Source organism: Gopherus flavomarginatus, chromosome 3, assembly GCF_025201925.1.
Source record: "Gopherus flavomarginatus isolate rGopFla2 chromosome 3, rGopFla2.mat.asm, whole genome shotgun sequence".
In the NCBI taxonomy this organism is placed as follows: Eukaryota; Metazoa; Chordata; order Testudines; family Testudinidae; genus Gopherus; species Gopherus flavomarginatus.
In genome coordinates, this window is record NC_066619.1 from 27,289,028 (window position 1) to 27,308,145 (window position 19,118).

Sequence of the window (19,118 nt, forward strand, 5' to 3'; positions counted from 1 at the left end):
CGGCTCCTGGCCGAAGGTCTGCTCCCATCCTCAGCTGTGGCCCTAGCCTCCACCCCCTTACCCTGTCCGCATCTCCCCCCTTCCAGAGCTCCTGCTCCTGGCTCCGTGGGAGGGGACAGAGACAGGGGTAAGGGAGGGCATGAGGTACAAAGTTTGGGGACAACTGGTCTAAGGGGATTGTCTGTGACTCCATGGTAAGACTGTTACAATGATCCAGAAGTTCACTTTTGTTACTGGGTTGGTGAAATCTAATTACATAACACACCACCAATTTGGTATGTCTGCTCTACTTTTGATAGGCTGCTATGAGATAGGCACTCACGGTGATGAGCCAGTCTAAGCAGCATGACAATGGGTCTTTTCCCTCACTTGGATTTGGGCATCAGGAAGTAACAGAAGTAGAAGCTGTGACCCTGGTGTTTCGGTGGAACTCTCTCCACCACTCTCAAAGCCAGCAGAGTGGACTTTCTCAAGAAGCTGCAACTCCTGAGAGGAATCTCTGAGGAGGGATGGAGGGTGGGGAGGAGGTGTGAATAGGAACTGGATGGCATAACCCAATCTGCCCATGCTTAGGACCCAGTTGTCAGTAATGATAGAGTCCCAAACACTGTGAAAGCAGGACAACTTGTCCCCAAAGGGGAGAGATGTGGAGGGAGGAACAGAAACTGGAACAGTGCTCTGGACCAAGGAGTCAAAATGGGAACTTGGAAGGCACCAGGGGAGAGGGTGTGGACTGACCAAAACCCAGCCATGACTACTTTCTCTAGTGGGACTTATCCCTCTTTCTGGGGTAGTCCCAATGCCTCAGAGGAGGGAAAGGCTGGCCCAACATACACTACGGAAGATACTGCTGCTGCTGGACTCTGTAGTGGCGCCCCCAAGGAGCCCTGGAGTTCTTGAAGGAGTGCAGTGTCCTGTCAGCTGTGTTCGAGAACAGCTTTTACCCTTGAAAGGCAAATCTTCAATGGCTTGCTGGACATTTGGTGCAATGCTCAAATTCTAGAGCCAGGAATCCCTTTTCATGGTGACTGCAGAGGCCATCACCCTGGCCAAGGTGTCCACGACATCAAGTGTGGACTGCAAGGACATCCCAGCCACCAAGCAGCCCTCAGAGACAAATGCCAAAATTCCTCCCCAAGACCTCAGGCAGCTGGTCTGCAAACTTACATCGCTGTCCAGTTAATAAAATCATACTTGGACAGCAAGACTTGCTAGCTAGCAATTTCCATCCGTAAGGACATGTAAATCTTCTTGCACAGGAAGTCCAATCATTTAGAGTCCCTATCCTTGGGGGTGGACTGCCATTCACCACAGTTACAACTAGGGAATCTGGAGCAGGATGGGAGTAAAACCCCTCAAATCCCTGCACAAGAACAAAACAGCGCTTTTCCAGGCGCTAAGCCATAGGCACTATTGAAGCCAGCGTGCTCCACAAGGTCTTACCAGTTCAAGGAGTTCATTGTTGATAGGGAGGGAGACATTCCCAGGGGAAGACAGCTATAAAATGTTCACCAATTTGCAGATGTTCTCTTGTAAGAACTCCACTTGCATACCAAGTGTGGCAGAGGAGCCTCAAGATCCCAGAAATAAGGGCAGAATGAGAGTAGGAGGAGCAAACAGGAGGTCTGACTCATCCATCACCCAGAACCAGGCACCGCCATTGCAAACAGTGTTGGTCTCAGAAGCAGTTATCAGTCCTGAAGTGAACAGCAATACCACAGTGTCTGATGGTACCAATGTTGAGGGTGGTGAAAGCTGCCACAGAAGCATTTGCAGTGCCAACTCCATTGGTGCTGAGGAGGTTCCCAGTTCCAAGGTCCCCTCTACCAAGACAGTTTCGCACCTACTTCCACAACCTCTGGAATGGAAACTTTGGAGTGTAGATCCCAGGATTCAGCAGCTTGTTCAATCAAAGGGATTATAGCTGACGCAACCCTGGCAAAGTCCTGGAAACAAAGGAGAGGTTGGAACCGAAAGGCAGAGGAGGTCTGCAGCTGCATGGTATGCCACTGACATGGAAACAATCGGTAGCAGTATCTCCCCCATCAGTACCAGACTCCACGGACTCCTGGAGGTCAGAGCTGGCATCAACGGTACAGGGTTTCTAACCTCCCTACTGCATACCAGTTATTAGGAAGAGACAGGTAATAGTTATGGGGGATTTGATCATTAGAAACATAGATAGCTGGGTTTGCGATGACCAGGAGAACCACATGGTGACTTGCCTGCCTGGTGCGAAGGTTGCAGATCTATCTAGACATCTAGATAGACTTATGTATTGTGTGTGAAGGAGCAGGTGGTCATGGAACATGTAGGTACCAATGACATAGGGAAGGATTGGAGAGAGATCCTGAAGGCAATATCTAGGCTTCTAGGTAAGAGATTGAGGTCCAGGACCTCCATGGTAGCATTCTATGAAATGCTTCCAGTTCCACGTGCAGGGCCAGTTAGACAGGCAGAACTGCAGGGTCTCAATGCATAGATTAGATGATGGTATAGGGAAGAGGGGGTTAGATTTATTAGAAACTGAGGAAATTTTTGGGAAAGGGGGAGCCTACACAGAAAGGATGGTGATACGGACTGTGAAATGCTCAGGGAGATTAGAGAGGCTATACAAATAAAAAAACAATAATCATGGGGGATTTCAATTATCCCCATATTGACTGGGTATATGTCACCTCAGGATGGGATGCAGAGATAAAGTTTCTTGACACTTTCAATTACTACTTCTTGGGGCAGCTAGTCCTGGAACCCACAAGAGGAGAGGCACTTCTTGATTTACTCCTAAGGGAAGCATAGGATCTGATCCAAGAGGTGAATATAGCTGGACCACTTGGTAATACTGACCATAATTTAATTTAACATCCCTGTGGCATGGAACACACCACAGCAGCATTTAATTTCAGAAAGAGGGACTACACAAAAATGAGGAATTTAAAAAGATATAGTGCCAAAACTGGAATCCCTGCAAGCTGCATGGAACCTTTTTAAAGACACCATAAATAGAGGCTCAACTGAAATGTATACCCCAAATTTTAAAAAATAAGTAAGAACCAAAAAAGTGACACTGTGGCTAAACAAAGTAAAAGAAACAACGAAAGATAAAAAGGCATCCTTTAAAAAGTGGAAGTTAAATCCAAGTGAGGAAAATAGAAAAGAGCATAAACTCTGGCAAATGAAGTGTAAAAATATAATTAAGGTCAAAAAAGAACTTGAAGAACAGCTAGCCAAAGACTCAATAAGTACTAACCCCATCTCAAAAAACATATATTGGAATTGGAAAAGGTTCAGAGCCGGACCGGCTGCTGTCCACTTCCAGTGTGTAGCGCAGTCTGCAGTGCCAGGACACGCAAGAAGCCTGCCTCTGCACCCCAGCTGCGCCGCTGTCCGGGAGCTACCAGAGGTAAGTCTGCGCCCCAACCCCATGCCACAATCCCCTGCCCCAGCGCTGAGCCCCCTCAACCCAGAACCCCTTCCTGCACCCCAAACCCCTCATCCCTGGCCCCACCCAAGCCTGCACCTCCAAAGGCCTGACCCCTCTCTTGCACCGCAACAGCCTTCCCCAGCTTTGAGCCCCCAAAACCCGAGAGCCCCTTCTGTACCTCAAACCCAACCCAGGCCCTACCCCAGATCCCTGACCCTCCTTGCACCCCAGCTCCCTGCCCTGAGCCCCCTCTTACAGCCTGAACCCTTCATGCCTGGCCCCACCCTGCAGCCCTCCCCAACACTCTGCCCCAGCCCTGAGCCCCTCCCACACCCCAAGCCCCTCATCCCCAGCTCTGTTAGGTCACAGGCATCAATTTTCTTCAACTGAGTCCCCAGAAAAAAAGGTTTGAAAACCACTGCTTTATGTCATTATCTAAATCACTAATGAAGATACTGAACAGAATTGGACCCAAGACGAATCCCTGTGGTATCCCACTCGATAAGCCCTTCCAGCTTCACTGTGAACCACTAATAACTACTTTCTGGAAAGGTTTTCCAACCAGTTAGGCACCCACCTTATAGTAGCTCCATCTAGGTTGGATTTCCCTACTTTGTTTATGAGAAGGTCATGTGAGACAGTATCAAAAGCCTTACTAAAGTCAAGATATAACCTATCTACTGCTTCCCCCACTAAACACAAGACTTGTTACTCTGCCACAGAAAGCTATTAGGTTGGTTTTGACACAATTTGGTCTTGACAAATCCATGTTGACTGTTACTTATCACCTTATCTTCTAGACATTTGCAAACTGATTACCTGTACCCCGACCCCCTCCCATGCCCCAACCCCCTGCCCCAGCCCTGATTCCCTCACGCCCTCCAAACTTCTCGGTCCCATCCTGGAGCAACCTCCTGCAACCCCAACCCCTCATACACAGCCCCACCCTAGAGCCCACACCCCCACCCATGCACCCTAAACCCCAAGTTGGTGAGCATTCGTGGCCCGCCATACAATTTCCATACCCAGATGTGGTCCTTGAGCCAAAAAGTTTGCCCACCCCTGCTCTAGTACCTCCTAAGAGGCTCATAAGCTGTCTGACAGTAAAAAGGCTCAGGAGCAGAATGCCATTTACAAGGAGATGGTTTGGAGTACTTCCTCCAATATGATGTATAAATACCCAAGGAGTGCAGAGGTTGCACATAAGTCCTTAAGGGATGCAGGCTCATCAGTTTTTTTTATTTTTATGAAAATTGTTGCCCTCACAGGGGAGGTCCTCCACAGTCTCTTGAATCTCCTTGGGAAACCCAAAAGAGCAATGCCATGAAGCATGCCTGATGACAATTAGAGATGACCTGGAGTGGGAAGCCTGATGACAATGAGAGATGACCTGGAGTGGGAAGCAGTGTCACAAGTGTTAATTGAAGCTTGAAGGGATGACTTAGCTACCAATTTACAGTTGTCAGTGGTGGCCTAAAATTGTGTTTGAGTTCCTGTGGAAGTTTGTTGACCAACGCAGACAATGTGCTGTAGTTAATAAAGTCATACTTAGAAATCAATGCATGGTATTTACAATATAAAACTGAAGGCTGGGAGAGGAAGAACTCTTTATTCCAAAGAGATCTGATCTTTTGGTGTACTTGTCAGAGGGAACAGACTTAGGCTGGTGAAGCCTGTTACATTCAATGATGGCCTGAACCACCAGAGAATCTGGGGTATGGTGTGAAAACAAATATTCTGTTTTCTTACTTTTTCTCTGTCCTATTTTGGGGTGGGTATGCCAGACCATCCTGGCTGGCTCCAACACAGCTTTCCTGATTGGATACGCCAGCTTGATAGGGCTTGCAGTCTGGAGGATGTCAAACAACTTGTGAGTAGACAGAGTCTCTGTTGATCTTCCTCCTCGAAACACTCCCAAAGGGGCTGAGAATCATCTCAATGTGTATCCTCTCTGTCACAGAATCATATAATATCAGGGTTGGAAGGGACCTCAGGAGGTCATCTAGTCCAACCCCCTGCTCAAAACAGGACCAATCCCCAACTAAATCATCCCACCCAGGGCTTTGTCAACCCTGATCTTAAAAAAAATGTAAGGAAGGAGATTCCATCACTTCCCTAGGTAACCCACTCCAGTGCTTCACCACCCCCCTAGTGAAAAAGTTTTTCTTAATATCCAACCTAAACCTCCCCACTGCAACTTGAGACCATTATTCCTTGTTCTGTCAGCTGGTACCATTGAGAACAGTCTAGATCCTTCCTCTTTGGATCCCCCTTTCATGTAGTTGAAAGCAGCTATCAAATCCCCCCTCGTTCTTCTCTTCTGCAGACTAAATAATCCCAGTCCCCTCAGCCTCTCCTCATTAGGGGGTTGGAGCACATGACCTATCATTTTTGTTGCCCTCCCTGGACTCTTTCCAATTTTTCCACATCCTTCTTGTAGTGTGGGACCCAAAACTGGACATAGTACTCCAGATGAGGCCTCACCAATGTCAAATAGAGGGAAATGATCACGTCCCTCGATCTGCTGGCAATGCTCCTACTTATACAGCCCAATATGCTGTTAGCCTTCTTGGCAACAAGGGCACACTATTGACTCATATCCAACTTCTTGTCAACTCTAACCCCTAGGTCTTTTTCTGCAGAACTGCTGCCTAACCACTCGATCCTTAGTCTGTAGCAGTGAATGGGATTCTTCCGTCCTAACTACAGGACTCTGCACTTGTCCTTGTTAAACCTCATCAAATTTCTTTTGGCCCAATCCTCTAATTTGCCTAGGTCTCTCTGTATCCTATCTACCACTCCTCCCAGTTTAGTGCCATCTGCAAACTTGCTGTGGGTGCAATCTATGCCATCCTCCAGATCATCAATGAAGATATTGAACAAAACTGGCCCCAGGACCGACCCTTGAGGCACGCCGCTTGATACAAGCTGCCAACTAGACATGGAGCCATTGATCACTACCCACTGAGCCCGACGACCTAGCCAGTTCTCTGTCCACTTCAGAGTCCATTCATCCAGCCCATACTACTTTAACTTGCTGGCAAGAATACTGTGGGAGATGGTATCAAAAGCTTTGCTAAAGTCAAGGAATAACACATCCATTGCTTTCCCCTCACCCACAGAGCCAGTTATCTCATCATAGAAGGCAATTAGATTAGTCAGGCATGACTTGCCCTTGGTGAATCAATGCTAACTGTTCCTGATCACTTTCCTCTCCTCAAAGTGCCCTAACGGTCAGATCCTTTGACTCAGGAGGTGTGAAGTAAGGATCCCAAGAACTCTAACAGGGCTAATGAGTGAGATTGTAAGGATGAGGGGGATACCATTGGTCACGAGCACAGCAGTGTGCCCTCCTGGAGTGGAAGCGTGACCAGGAGATGTGGGAATCCCTGTTGGGGCTAAACTCGTGCCTTGGGGAGGCAAAAGAGTCACTGTCTCAACCTCTAGTTCACCAGATAAGTAAAAATATTCAGTTCTGCCAGTTGAGCCATTGATACAGTATGCCTTGAAATACAGTAATGGAATATGGTACACTGATCATGTGGATATCTCCCTAGAGACTACCAGTTCCAAAAGTATCAGCGACTCCGGGTCAGAGTACAGAGTCAGGTCATAAGAGATAATATGCCATGATCTAACAGTGGGGGATACGAAGGGCTTTTACCTCTTGATGAAGCAGATAGTGCCAATTTAGGTTGGGTGGTGAATGTCGGTGCCACCAAAACCTCCTTCCTTGTGCTGTGGTGCAGTACCTCTGGTGCAGCTGCCAATCCTTTTTCTCTCTAGCAGTTTTGGGGTACCTCTGGACCTCAGTACTAGTGGTTGGGATCCATGACCCCATGAATTCCTGACATCCGTAATGGGGCACAGAAACGTATTACATTTGGAAAGAACAGGGGATGCAGTCCTCTTCATAGAGGCCTCAGGAGGGGATTTCTCCCACTTCTTAGGAGGGTATTTGTCCTTATCCTCCTCCCATTGCAGATTAGAGTATTTGGGCCTGGTTTCTGATGGTTCAGAGTTATGTAGAATCCAGCCATGAGGGGTGCTACTAAGTACACCTGGCCAGCATACCCGGGATGCGGATGACCCAGGTTTGGACTAGTTTCTCAATGAGTGCTCAATCAGGTATCTTTGGAGCTGGAATTTTCAGTATTGCTGGGTTCAGGATGGAAAAAAATTACAAATATTGCACACGAAGGGAATGTGGGATTCTCCAAGCCAATATACAAATAAGTGGTGGGGGATCACTCATTGGGAAGAGGAGGAGCAGACCATGCAGGACTTGAACTGGGGATCTTAGGTATACTAAGCAGGGGAGAATGAAAAGGGAAACTCCGGGATTCCAAAATGGTACCTACTAAAACTATCTAGAAGGTAAAACTATTTACAGAAAAACCTGATCTGAAGCAGAAATTCTAGTGAAGCTGCCAACACTTCAGGGTTCTCTCTCAGGTCATGAAATGTAGAAAGGAATTGGAAAGGCAGACAGTCTGTGCCTATCTTTATGCCCTTCGTATGGCACAATGAGGTGGCACAGGCATAGACCAACGAATGCTGCTAGTGAAAAATCTTCCAGTTTTAGGCACACGGAGAGCATGCACACCCACAGTGGAATACCACAGGGACCAAGAATTAAAATATCCCTCAGCACATTTTTTTTTCTTTGTGAAGAATCTCAGGGTCCACTCCAAAATCCCCTAAGTAAAAGCCGATTCTAAAGTTCATGGCTGTGACCAGCTATTGTTCAATTCAAAATCATTGCCATGTTTGCTAAGACTCTCCACAACCAGTATCTAACTCATTTTGCTTTCTAAAGCACAAACAGGAAAGTTACTATTTCATATTAATACATATAAGTATTCTAATTGTTTTTACATTTTCAAAAAGTACACCGCATGCAGTGCTATTTTATACTTTTTTTACCTCATTTTTGATGAAATCCGCACTCATTCCGGTTTCTTTATCTTCAGAGGAAGGCAATATAACTGATTCCTCAGGAACAATTTGTGACCAACGCCCAGCCGGTGAAGGATTTTTAGGAGAGGATATATTTTTGCATTCTGTGCTCTCCCACAGAAAGATACATGCAGTAGGAGTAATGAGTAGCACCTTGTTACCATCTCCTGAGACATACAGATACAATCTCATGGCGCACTCTGGAAAAATAATGTCAGAAAAGTGACTGTTTTTCAGTGTCCACAGATTTGCATAAAGAGATTTTACTAAAAAAAAGTTATGGAGTACTAACTGGCATCAAACCAGTTTTTAAAACATATTTTAAAGAGCATTTAGTGAGTTTCATACAAGGAAGACACATACGAACAGCAATCAGTGTTGTCAAACATATCAGGGTAACTGCATGGGTCTCTCTCCCTCCATGGTCCACTTCGCCCAAGAGAGATGATGGCTGGGAGACAGAAACCCTAGGTCAGTGCCCTCAAAGGACCACAGAGGGAGAATACAGATGCAATTGTCCTAAAACTGTGACAATATGTACCAAGTGTAACTCTTGTGTATGTGAGACACAAGAAAGAGTGGTGGTATAAGTCAAACAAACTTTGTTGAAGTAAGTCTCCAAATAGACAAAGGAGGCAGCATGCATTACATCTCAGTGTAAACTGCAGACACAGAAAGCTTTGCAGTAGCATCAATCCATACAGTGATATCCTATGTAAAGATGAGGCAAGAGAAAAAACCTGTTTTAAAAATTTCTTTTGGGATTGCTTTATCGTGATTGGGTAACAGTTGACAGTCTTCACTTTGATTAGTGTAATCTCTCCTCTCTTCACTTTTCACTCCTTCTAAAATCCATGCAACACACAGCTTTTAAGATTATTTACTTTGCCTCAAATGACCATGTAAACCCATCCACTGGCTCCCTTCTTCTCCATCATCACAAAGTCAACTTTATAATAACTGTTCTAAAGATTCTAAATTTCCATCTTCATAACTGTGGGTCCCTCCATTCTGTCACTGATGGCAGACTTGATGTCCCATTTATCTGCTTCCCTATGACCATCTCTACATTAACCTTCATGCCATAAGAACAGAAGAATGGCCATACTGGGTCAGACCAATTGCTATCTAGCACAGTATTGTGTTTTCCAGTGTGCAGTACTTTGCATTTATCAGCACTGAATTTCATCTGCCATGTTGTTGCCAGTCATCCAGTTTAGTGAGATCCCTTTGTAATGCAGCTTTGGACGCAACTTTGGACTTAATTGCCTTGAGTAATTTTTTGTATCGTCTGCTTTGCCATCTTACTGTTCATTCCATTTTCCAGACTGTTTATGGATATGTTGAAATTAACGCCACCCTTGCAGATAATCCAGGACATGTCAATAAATCTTGTTATGACGATGATTGGCTTATCAAGATGACTGTGGATAACCCTTCAGAACTTAATGAACTGATGAGTGAGGACGCGTATGAGAAAGTCTTAAAATCCATTGAGGACTGACCTGGAATGCTAAAATAAATCACTACAAAACACTTACTTCAGCATAGTTTGTCATAGATTAGTGGTGTACAGAATGTCTGTCATAGGGCAGCTTGAAAAAATTGCACATTCCAGAAATTTTGGATAACATTTCAAGACAAATATGCTGCCTCTGAATCGTGTTGTACTAAAGAGCAATCCTGTGACAATCAGATATTGCAGACAGGAAAATAAAATGCTTAACAAGGATACAGATCCTCGGGGGACCTCATTATTTACTGTTCTCCACTGTGAAAACTGGCCATTTATTCTTACACCTTTTTCCTATCTTTTAACCAGCTACTGGTCCATAAGAAAATCTTCCCTCTTATCTCATGATGCCTTACTTTGTTTAAGAGCCTTTGGTGAGGAACCTTACCAAAGGCTTTCTGAAAATCCAAATACACTATATCCATTGGATCACCTTTGTCCATCCCCTCAAAGAATTCTAACAGATTGGTGAGGCACGATTTCCCTTTATAAAAGCCAGGTTGACTCTCTCTCAATGAATGAGGTTCATCTATGCATCAGATAATTCTGTTCTTTACTACAGTTTCAACCAATTTGCCTGGTACTGAAGTTAGGCGTACCAGCCTGCAATTAGCAGTATCGCCTCTGGAGTCTTCTAAAAATCAGAGTTACATTAGTTATTTACCAGTCATCTGGTACAGAGGCTGATTTAAGTAATAGGTTAAGCACAGTTGTTAGTCTAGCAATTTCATATTTGAGTTCCTTCAGAACTCTTGGGTGAACACCACCTGGTCCTGGTGACTTATTATTGTTTAACTTATCTATTTTTTCCAAAACCACCTCTACCAACACCTCAGTTTAAAACCTAAAAAGAACAGCTGGAACCTTCCTCATATCATCTGCAGTGAAGACCGAAACAAATAATTCATTTAGTTTCTCTGCAACAGCCTTGTCTTCCTTCAGTGATCCTTCTGCACCTCGATTGCCCACTGGACCCAGATTGTTTAGCTGGCTGCCTGCTTCTGATGTACTTCAAAAAAAAATTGATGTTAATTTTTGAAGAGCAACTAGCAAAAGATAGATTCTCTTTTGGCCTGCCTAATTATTCTTTTAGACTTGATTTGCCAGAGTTTATGCTGTTTTCCTCGGTAGGATTTGACTTCTAATTTTTAAAGGATGCCTTTTTGCCTCTAACCACCTTTTTACTCTGTTTAGCCATGGTGGGATTTTTTTTTTTTAAATTAGGAATATACATTCCATTTGAGCCTCCATTATGAGGATTTTAAAAAGTTTCTGTGTAGCTTGCAGGTATTTCACTCTTGTGACTGTTCCTTTTAATTTCTATTTAACTAGTTTCCTCATTTTTGTGTAGTTCCCCTTTTTGAAGTTAAATGCTATTGTGGTAAGCTTCTTTGGTATTTATCCCTCTACAAGAATGTGCTATGGCCACTATTACCAAGCAGATCAGCTATATTTACCTGTTGGACCAGATCCTGCTCCAAGAACCAATCATTAACAGCATTTAGAAATGTTATCTCTGCATCCCATCAAGAGGTGACATATTCCAAGTCAATATAGGGATAGCTGAAATCCCTCATTACTGGGTTTTCTGTTTTTGTAGCCTCTCTAATCTCCTTACCATCTCACAATAGCCATCACCATCCTGATAAGGTGATTGGTTGTATGTTACTAATGCTATACTCTTACTATTCAAGCATGGAATTTCTATCTATAGAGATTTGATTAAACTGTTTGAGTCATTTAAGATTTTTACTATATTTGACACTATGCTTTCTTTCACATATAGTGCCACACTCCAGCCAGCGTGACCTACTCTGTCATTCCTATATATTTTATATGCTGGTATTACCATGTCCCATTGATTACCACCTTCCATCAAATTTCTGAGATGCCTATCATATCAATATCCTCATTTAATACTGGGCATTCAAGTTCACCCCTCTTTATATTTAGGCTTCTTGGATTTGTAGACAAGCACTTATAAAATCTGTCAATATTTAGTTGTCTACCTTCATGTGAAGTAATTGAATGGTAATGTTTTTCCTTTGCCTGTTTCTCTTCAACTCTTACTTGTACTTTACAGTAAGAGGAGAGGATAAAAGTTGATAGAGTATCCCCTTTAAGAAATCTTTCCCCAAGGGATGTGTCTTTCCTAACCATGTGTTCCTCCACACCTGTCAGCTTTCCACCAACCCTTAGTTTAAAAACTCTTCTACAACCTTTTCAATTTTACATACCACCTCAATGCATGGAGTGCCCTACCTGAGCTGATTCCTCACTATTTCAATTACTCCTGAAGACTCACTTTTATGAGGACAAGAAACTAGCTGAGTAAGTCCTCTACTTACCTATTTCACTTATTTCATGAATGAATTGCTCCTTTATATGAAAAGATAGGCTTGAATGCTAGGAGAGATATGTAAGGATACTAGAATTGAAGTTGAAAACTGGGATGGGGGAGGATGAGGTTGAACTGTGTACAGAGAATAGGGAATTTAGTGTGTTTAACTTTTAAAAAACTAGAAACATAACTAACAACGCATGCTGTCAATTATCTACTCGATCATCTTGCCTGAATGATGGCTTCCTTGGTATTTGGAAAGCTCCTACCACATTTTGGGTGCTACCAAAATCAATGTAAACAACTTCATCTGTAAGTGTTATACAAAAATAAATCCCAGTGACAAGAAGAAATCTTTAATTGTAATGGAAGAAAGAATATTTCCCCCTCTCTCTTTTGCCTTTAAAGGAGAGAACTGTCTGGGGGGCGGGGGGGGGGGGAGTGATTGCTACAGAGAGGTGAGGAGAAGACCTTTAAGATCTAGATCTCTCTTTGAGGAAGATGTTGCATTTTGACAGAGAGTTGTTGGCTCAGGGACAGAGCTATCTGTGTAACTAAGCTAACTTCAGCAGCAACTCTAAGTCTTGTCTTATCCCTGTTGTGAAGAGGCCGGGACAGCCAGAAAGCTGCTCCTGCTGCAGGTAGAGAAAGAGATAGCGATCCCATCTCAGACTCAGATATACCAACTTTCAAAGATCCTGTTATCAGAAGAAGAGACACTCCACTGGCATATCCCGTTAAGTATACTGGCGTGGCAATACTGCTGGGAAGGGGAACCCCTTCCTCATGGCCACCCATGGGATAGGAATGAATGGGGTAAGATTCTGAAGGGGCATTTCATGGGGAGAGGAGAGCAAGTGGTGGGTTCAATGGAAGCACAGATGTCTCTCCTACTACCTTACCTTGACCATTACCATTACCCCCATGGTTGCTTCTGAGTTCACTCACAATTCCTTGAAGCAAAGTGCTCGCTTTGAGTTCACCCTTCAGGACGCAATCCCCTGGAAACACTTATTACATTTGTCATGGTTACAGGGCTAGAGACATCTCTGGCTCGTCTTCTTGTCTCATTGAATAAACAACATCAGATGTTAAGGCTCATGTCTTCACCTCGCCTAGATGGAATTCCACAATTCTTCCACTCTTAGATCAGGCCTTGGGCTGTGTATCAACCTTGATTATTCAGCAAGTCCTACTGGGCTGAGCACCTGCAAGTCTTCCCTTCTGGAGCATGTGACCAGTGGTTAATACAGGTGACCAGACAGCTCTCTCACAAAGTGCTTTTTAATTTTAACAGAAGGAACAAAGCACTTTAAAACATTAAAGGATCTATATGCATGTCTGTCTTACCCTCATCCCCACCATCCAACTGTCAAAAACCACAAATTTATTCTGTTTAAGACAGAATCTTAAGAGTTTGGAAATCCAAAATGTAATTAACATTTCTGTTAATAAAAAGATTAAGGTTTGCTAAGAGTTAGCTTGGCATACACAAAATACTAATTAGATTTACAACTCTCTCTTCTGCCAAATAAAAGTTAGTCATTATTTAGTAAATTAAATTTAATCATCAAAGGAAGATCTTTCTTGTCAACATTTGTTTTCTATTTTTTATTTTAATAAAAAAGAAATTGCCAACTCCTACCTTGTGCTGCTGTAACCACCTTATTAGATTCTTCAATTCCTGGTACAATTTTCAGATAGTCCTGGTCTTTATTCCAAATAAATAGTTCTCCTGTTATAACTATTCCTGCCAACCAAGCACCTGTTTTCATAGGGAAAAGACTTCTTAAATTGTTTTACCATAAAGTATTTAAAATTATCTTCCCTCATTTTGTCCCCAATCCTGCAAGTATCTCTGAACTAGCAGATCCTGTGCTTGTGTGGAGACAGCCACAGTATCACAGTCTTTTACAGTACTGTATATTTCTAAATTGTTGCAATCTTAAATGAAAACAAAAATTTGAATTGGAACTTGAGAAAATACTTAACCATTTCTTGATGTTGCTAAGACGACAACATTTTTCAACAATGATTGAAGCTGAGGAATTTTCTTCTTTGTCTTTCCTGATAACAGGTTAATTTCACTTATACATTTATCATCTAAAAGAAAAACAGCTTCTTTTTCCTGTTAAAAGGAAAAAGGAATATTTCAGTTTTCAAAAATGATACTTATTATTTTATATTTTTGCCTGAAAATTGATGCAGATATAGAGAACGGTGTTTAAGACCAGTAAGGGGAGGGTTATACCAGGGTTGAATCTGGCCCATCATTTTTAATTAGCCTGACCCCACAATCCTTATTCCCACTTACCGGAATAAGATTATTTGCATAGAAGATGCAGGATTAGGCCCTAAAGATCTGATCCTATGTCTCTGAATTCAATGGGAGTTTTGCCATATATCTCAATGGAAGAAGGATCAGGCCCTAAACCGTTACATACTGTCTCTCAAATGATACAATGAAAGAAAGAAAAATTCTACTATGTTAGGTAACATTTGAACATATGAATAAAGACTCTATTGTAATGTATATATGCAAGAGAGGAGAGCTAAGGCTATATGTTTAACCTATAGCATTTCCTGACTACTAAATGCTTAAACATGCAATATTGATACTGCTTTAAATTAGTTTTATACATAATTTCATAAGTTGTTTTAAAAGAAAAGGATACAGTAAACTCATGCCCATCAAAGTCATTAATAAACTGTGTATTTTTTGTACAGGTGCTAGCTGGCTAAAAGGCAGTAGTGTCTGTGACTATAGCAGGTTAAGTATACATTCCCGTATCTGTGCACGAATATACGCAAAACTAAAGAAATCTTTAAGTAAAATAAGCAACTTCCACTCCTGGCTCCAGGCCCTTGCTATCTCCCATAGCACATTATTACAAGAATGTCAGATACTAAACGTAGGTAAAAATAGTTGAGTTCTCTTATGGTTGTCCCAGGGGAGGAATAAAATCTCAAACATATTTTTTTAGTGCATATAACCAAATAACGCCAATAGGAATTATAATTAAAATATATATATATGAACTCTTGTGAAGCATACAGCTATCAAAAGAAGTCTTCCATCAGGTATTGTGAGCAATATTGAACCTTTGGAATGAAGTCAAAATGGCAGCAATAAATCCAGTGATTTGTCTTGTTGCTTCTAACTTAATAACCAGTATGGCACTTCTAAACAATTCCCTGAAGTTTTTTGTAAACTGAGTTGCTAAATAACTGCCACCTAATCAAAACTATGTTTAATGTACAGTTAAGTTTAAATTAAAAAAACTACAGACTCTCACCTGTCCCAGCCAAGAGATTCGAGGCCAAGGTTTCCTATGTTTGATACACGTAGAGACTAAAACATCTAACTTGATCTCCATGCTTATTAGCACTCCTGGTAATCACAACAGTTTTAAAAAAAAAAAAAAAAAAAAAAAAGGGAATGGAGGGTGGTCTGCCAACATATCTGTAAAAGATTGAAAAAAATATGCTGGTTTTCATTTTAGTTTTCGGAAGATACAAATTCAGAACACAATTTTTAGTCTCCACATACTAAATAAACACAAACATCATTCCCAAGCATTTTTATTCTCAAAATAAACTGGACTTGTGGATTATTTGCATTTGTGAAATATATTTTAACTTTTGGGCCCATTTTTAGTATTAACAGGTGACGCGGTTTTTGGCTGACAAAGTAAATAATTAACGTAGGCTAAATATGCTTAGCTAAACCTTGGCTGTTCTAGCCCTATGCTTAAATACCAAAGCAACAATAGTAGGTTTCAGCACAGAACTCATCTGTACCAGAATTACCATGACAGTACAATATGATTGCTTAAACTCTATGACATTTTATGGTTCCACATAACACACAGTGAAGTAATCTAACTAATGTAAATAAATGAACGCAGCACATGTAAGTAAAGGTGGAAGCTGTGAAGAAAGACATATAGATAGGGAAACAATATCTTGATAAGCAACAGCACTGTGTAAAACTAATCATCATAGGAGTGAATCCAAACAACTCAAAATCAAAGATGTACATTTGTATCGAGAAGCAGACCACTAGCACAGTTCATTATTAACAGGGCCTTACCAAATTCAAGGTCCATTTTGGTCAATTTCACAATCACAGGATTTTTTTAAATAGTCAATTTCATAGTTTTAGGTGTTTCTAAATTTCAGTGTTGTAACCAGGGGCGTCCTGACCCAAAATGGGGTCGGGAATTTCCACCCTTACTTCTGTGCTGCTGATGGCAGGGGTACTGCCTTCAGAGCTGGGCAACCAGAGAGCAGTGGCTGCTGGCCAAGGACCAAGCTCTAAAGCCAGCACCACCACCAGCAGCAGCAGCACAGAAGTGAGGGTCAGAGGCTCTGGGTGAGGGGAGGTGTTTGCCGTATCTGCAGGTCTTCCCAGCAGCCTCCCACCCAGGTCAGGAGCTGACAGCTGGAGTCACAGCTTCCCACCTGGGTTGAGTGTGTCCTGGCCAGCAGCTTCCTACAGCTGAGGGAAGTTCAGAGAAGTAGGTCTGACCCAGCTCTAGGAGCAGCCTTTGCATGGGAAGAGTAAGTCCTTTCCCTCTCCAGCCTGGGCCAGGACTAACAGCTGGTACCCAGCCCATGGTAGGAGCCCCTGGCTGGGGCACCCACAGCCCAGTTAGATTTTATGGGAGAGATCAGATTTCATGGTCCATGACATTTTTCTCAGCCGTGAATTAAGTAGGGCCCTAATTATTCATCTAGCACGGGGTCCAGAGTGAGGCACATCACATTCCACAATGTAGCCTCATCTTTAATACAGTGACATGGCCCTCTGAAACAACATATCCCACGATGTAATGCTTTGATATGTATTACCAAGGGAGCTGCTCAGATGAAGTATTACATTTAGAAGCCTATCCTTTCTATAGGCTGCTCACATCAAGACAACATGTCTGTGTGGGGCCACATCTCCAATTAATAATTAGTTGTATCTTTATCCCCCTCTAATAGCTACAGCTAATGGAGTTATTCTTCTAGCTCAAGCAGTACAGAAACATGGTTTGAGCACTAAAGGCCCCATAATCAGACTCTAAGAATGACTCATATGGAGAATTCAAATGATTCAAAATCTGAGGATGATCCATTAAAAAAGTGGCACACCAATATGGGGCTTGGATGAGCATCTTTAGACATGGGAACTAGGTAACCCACATCAGCAGAGTGCAAGTCTTTGTTGACAGTTTAACATAAGAGGATATGTGTTTACTACAGTTGACAGCTAACTGAATCAGTATTGGACATAGTTTGAAACAATATATTGGATGCTTGGACCCCTTGTCTTTATTCGGTCATATTGAATGTGAACGTTTGTATGGTTTGAGGTGTAGCACACTGGGACCTATCATGTGTGCTGATGAACTGTATTTCTTTCCTGCCTTCAGTATAAGATAGCACAGTATTTACCAGAACGCATCAAGTAAGGGCCTCCTCCGTTAAAGACGGTACATCATACCATAATACTCAGTGTCTCTGCTCTGCTACGTTGATACAGAAATTATTGGGTGAGGTTCTTTGGCCTCTGTTGCATAGATCATACCAGATGATCAGCATGGTCCCTTCTTGCTTTAAAATCTAAGCACTGGAGAGCATGCACATGACTTAAATTAAGGTGGTGTAGAATAAATATGAAATTAAAGAATTAGAGTTAGTTTAAGTTTGGTTAAGGAAATATAAGTATTGTAAAGGAAGACCTTCAGAATAATGAGTTACAAGCCTAGAAGGAACAAAGTAGGGAGGAACCTGGTTCAAAGAGGAACTAATGACATAAAGGGAAGTTTCTAAAAAGAAGACCTATGATCGATAGGGGTGACTGCAGATGGTTTTAAATAAGATAATGAGACTCTGTCTTAGAAGAAGCCAACATGGACCTTCCCACCCCACATACCAGTGTTGCCTCAAAATTAGGGTATACGCAACAGAAAAACTGTTGGGTAGCGAGAAGGATCAGAAGAAATAAGAGGAAAGACCTTGGTGAAAAAGGAGAAGGTAAATTTTATCTGGATTAAGACCAGAAATAAAGGTGAACTGCCCAAACTGGTTTTTAGCTTGTTATTAATTGGCAATGTCATCATTTATCTGTTGATGGGTACAAAAAATTAATGTAGAATTCTTTGCCAGACTATCTGATCATGCTTGAGCACACCAAGATGAGACAGTTTAGCTAGGTTCTCTCTCTTTGTAATATATTGATCACATGCTTATGAATATTTTGTTACTGTATTGCAGTGGTGGCCAAACTTTTCCTGTCACGCTCTCCCTTACAATTAATGGAATCTGTCCATGCCCCCCTTACTGCACAAAGCTTGGGCTGAAGGCAGAGCTCGGGGCAGAACTGGGGATGGGGAAGGAGCTGAGGTTAAACATAGAGCTGGCCTGGCGGAAGAGAGGGAATGAGGACAGAAATGGGCTGGAGGCGGGGTACAGCTGGGGCTGGGGCCAGAGCTGGGCTGGGCATGGATTGGGGGTTGAAGTGGAGCTGGGGGCCGAGCTGGGCTGATTGGTGCTCCCTCCCCATCTCCCATGGGGGCTGGCCCAGGCCCTGCCAAGTATCCCCACATCCCTCCTTCCGCCACATCCCCCTCAAAGGGGGCATGCCCCACAGTTTGGGAACTACTGCTGTATTGGATGTAGTACCTGCTTAGTTATTAGGATTTAAAAGCTATTATATAAAATACCATTTGGCCTTTGGACTCAAAGGAATGTATGGTTAAATTAAGGTTTGGTGGTCTCCAATATTAACATTCATAATTCTGAATATTACTGTTAATTCCAACAAATGGTGAATCATGTGCTAAACCTCATTACCTCAATACTCTCCTATTGAAAGCAGAAGAGGATGCACC

General features: G+C 42.7%; 1 protein-coding gene across 3 annotated transcripts in view; it reads right to left on the reverse strand.

The window, feature by feature from the left end:
* The window catches only part of CPLANE1 (ciliogenesis and planar polarity effector complex subunit 1), a 181,764-nt gene that overhangs the window by 156,906 nt on the left and 5,740 nt on the right, over nt 1-19,118 (reverse strand). For all 3 annotated transcript variants that reach the window (XM_050943762.1, XM_050943758.1, XM_050943759.1), the window contains exons 2-5: nt 15,534-15,700; nt 14,230-14,365; nt 13,883-14,002; nt 8,351-8,583 (exon numbers count right to left, since the gene is read on the reverse strand). In XM_050943762.1, the coding sequence (XP_050799719.1) occupies nt 8,351-8,583; nt 13,883-14,002; nt 14,230-14,365; nt 15,534-15,614 (570 nt within the window). In that variant the 5' untranslated portion in view covers nt 15,615-15,700. The remainder of the gene's footprint in view (nt 1-8,350; nt 8,584-13,882; nt 14,003-14,229; nt 14,366-15,533; nt 15,701-19,118) is intronic.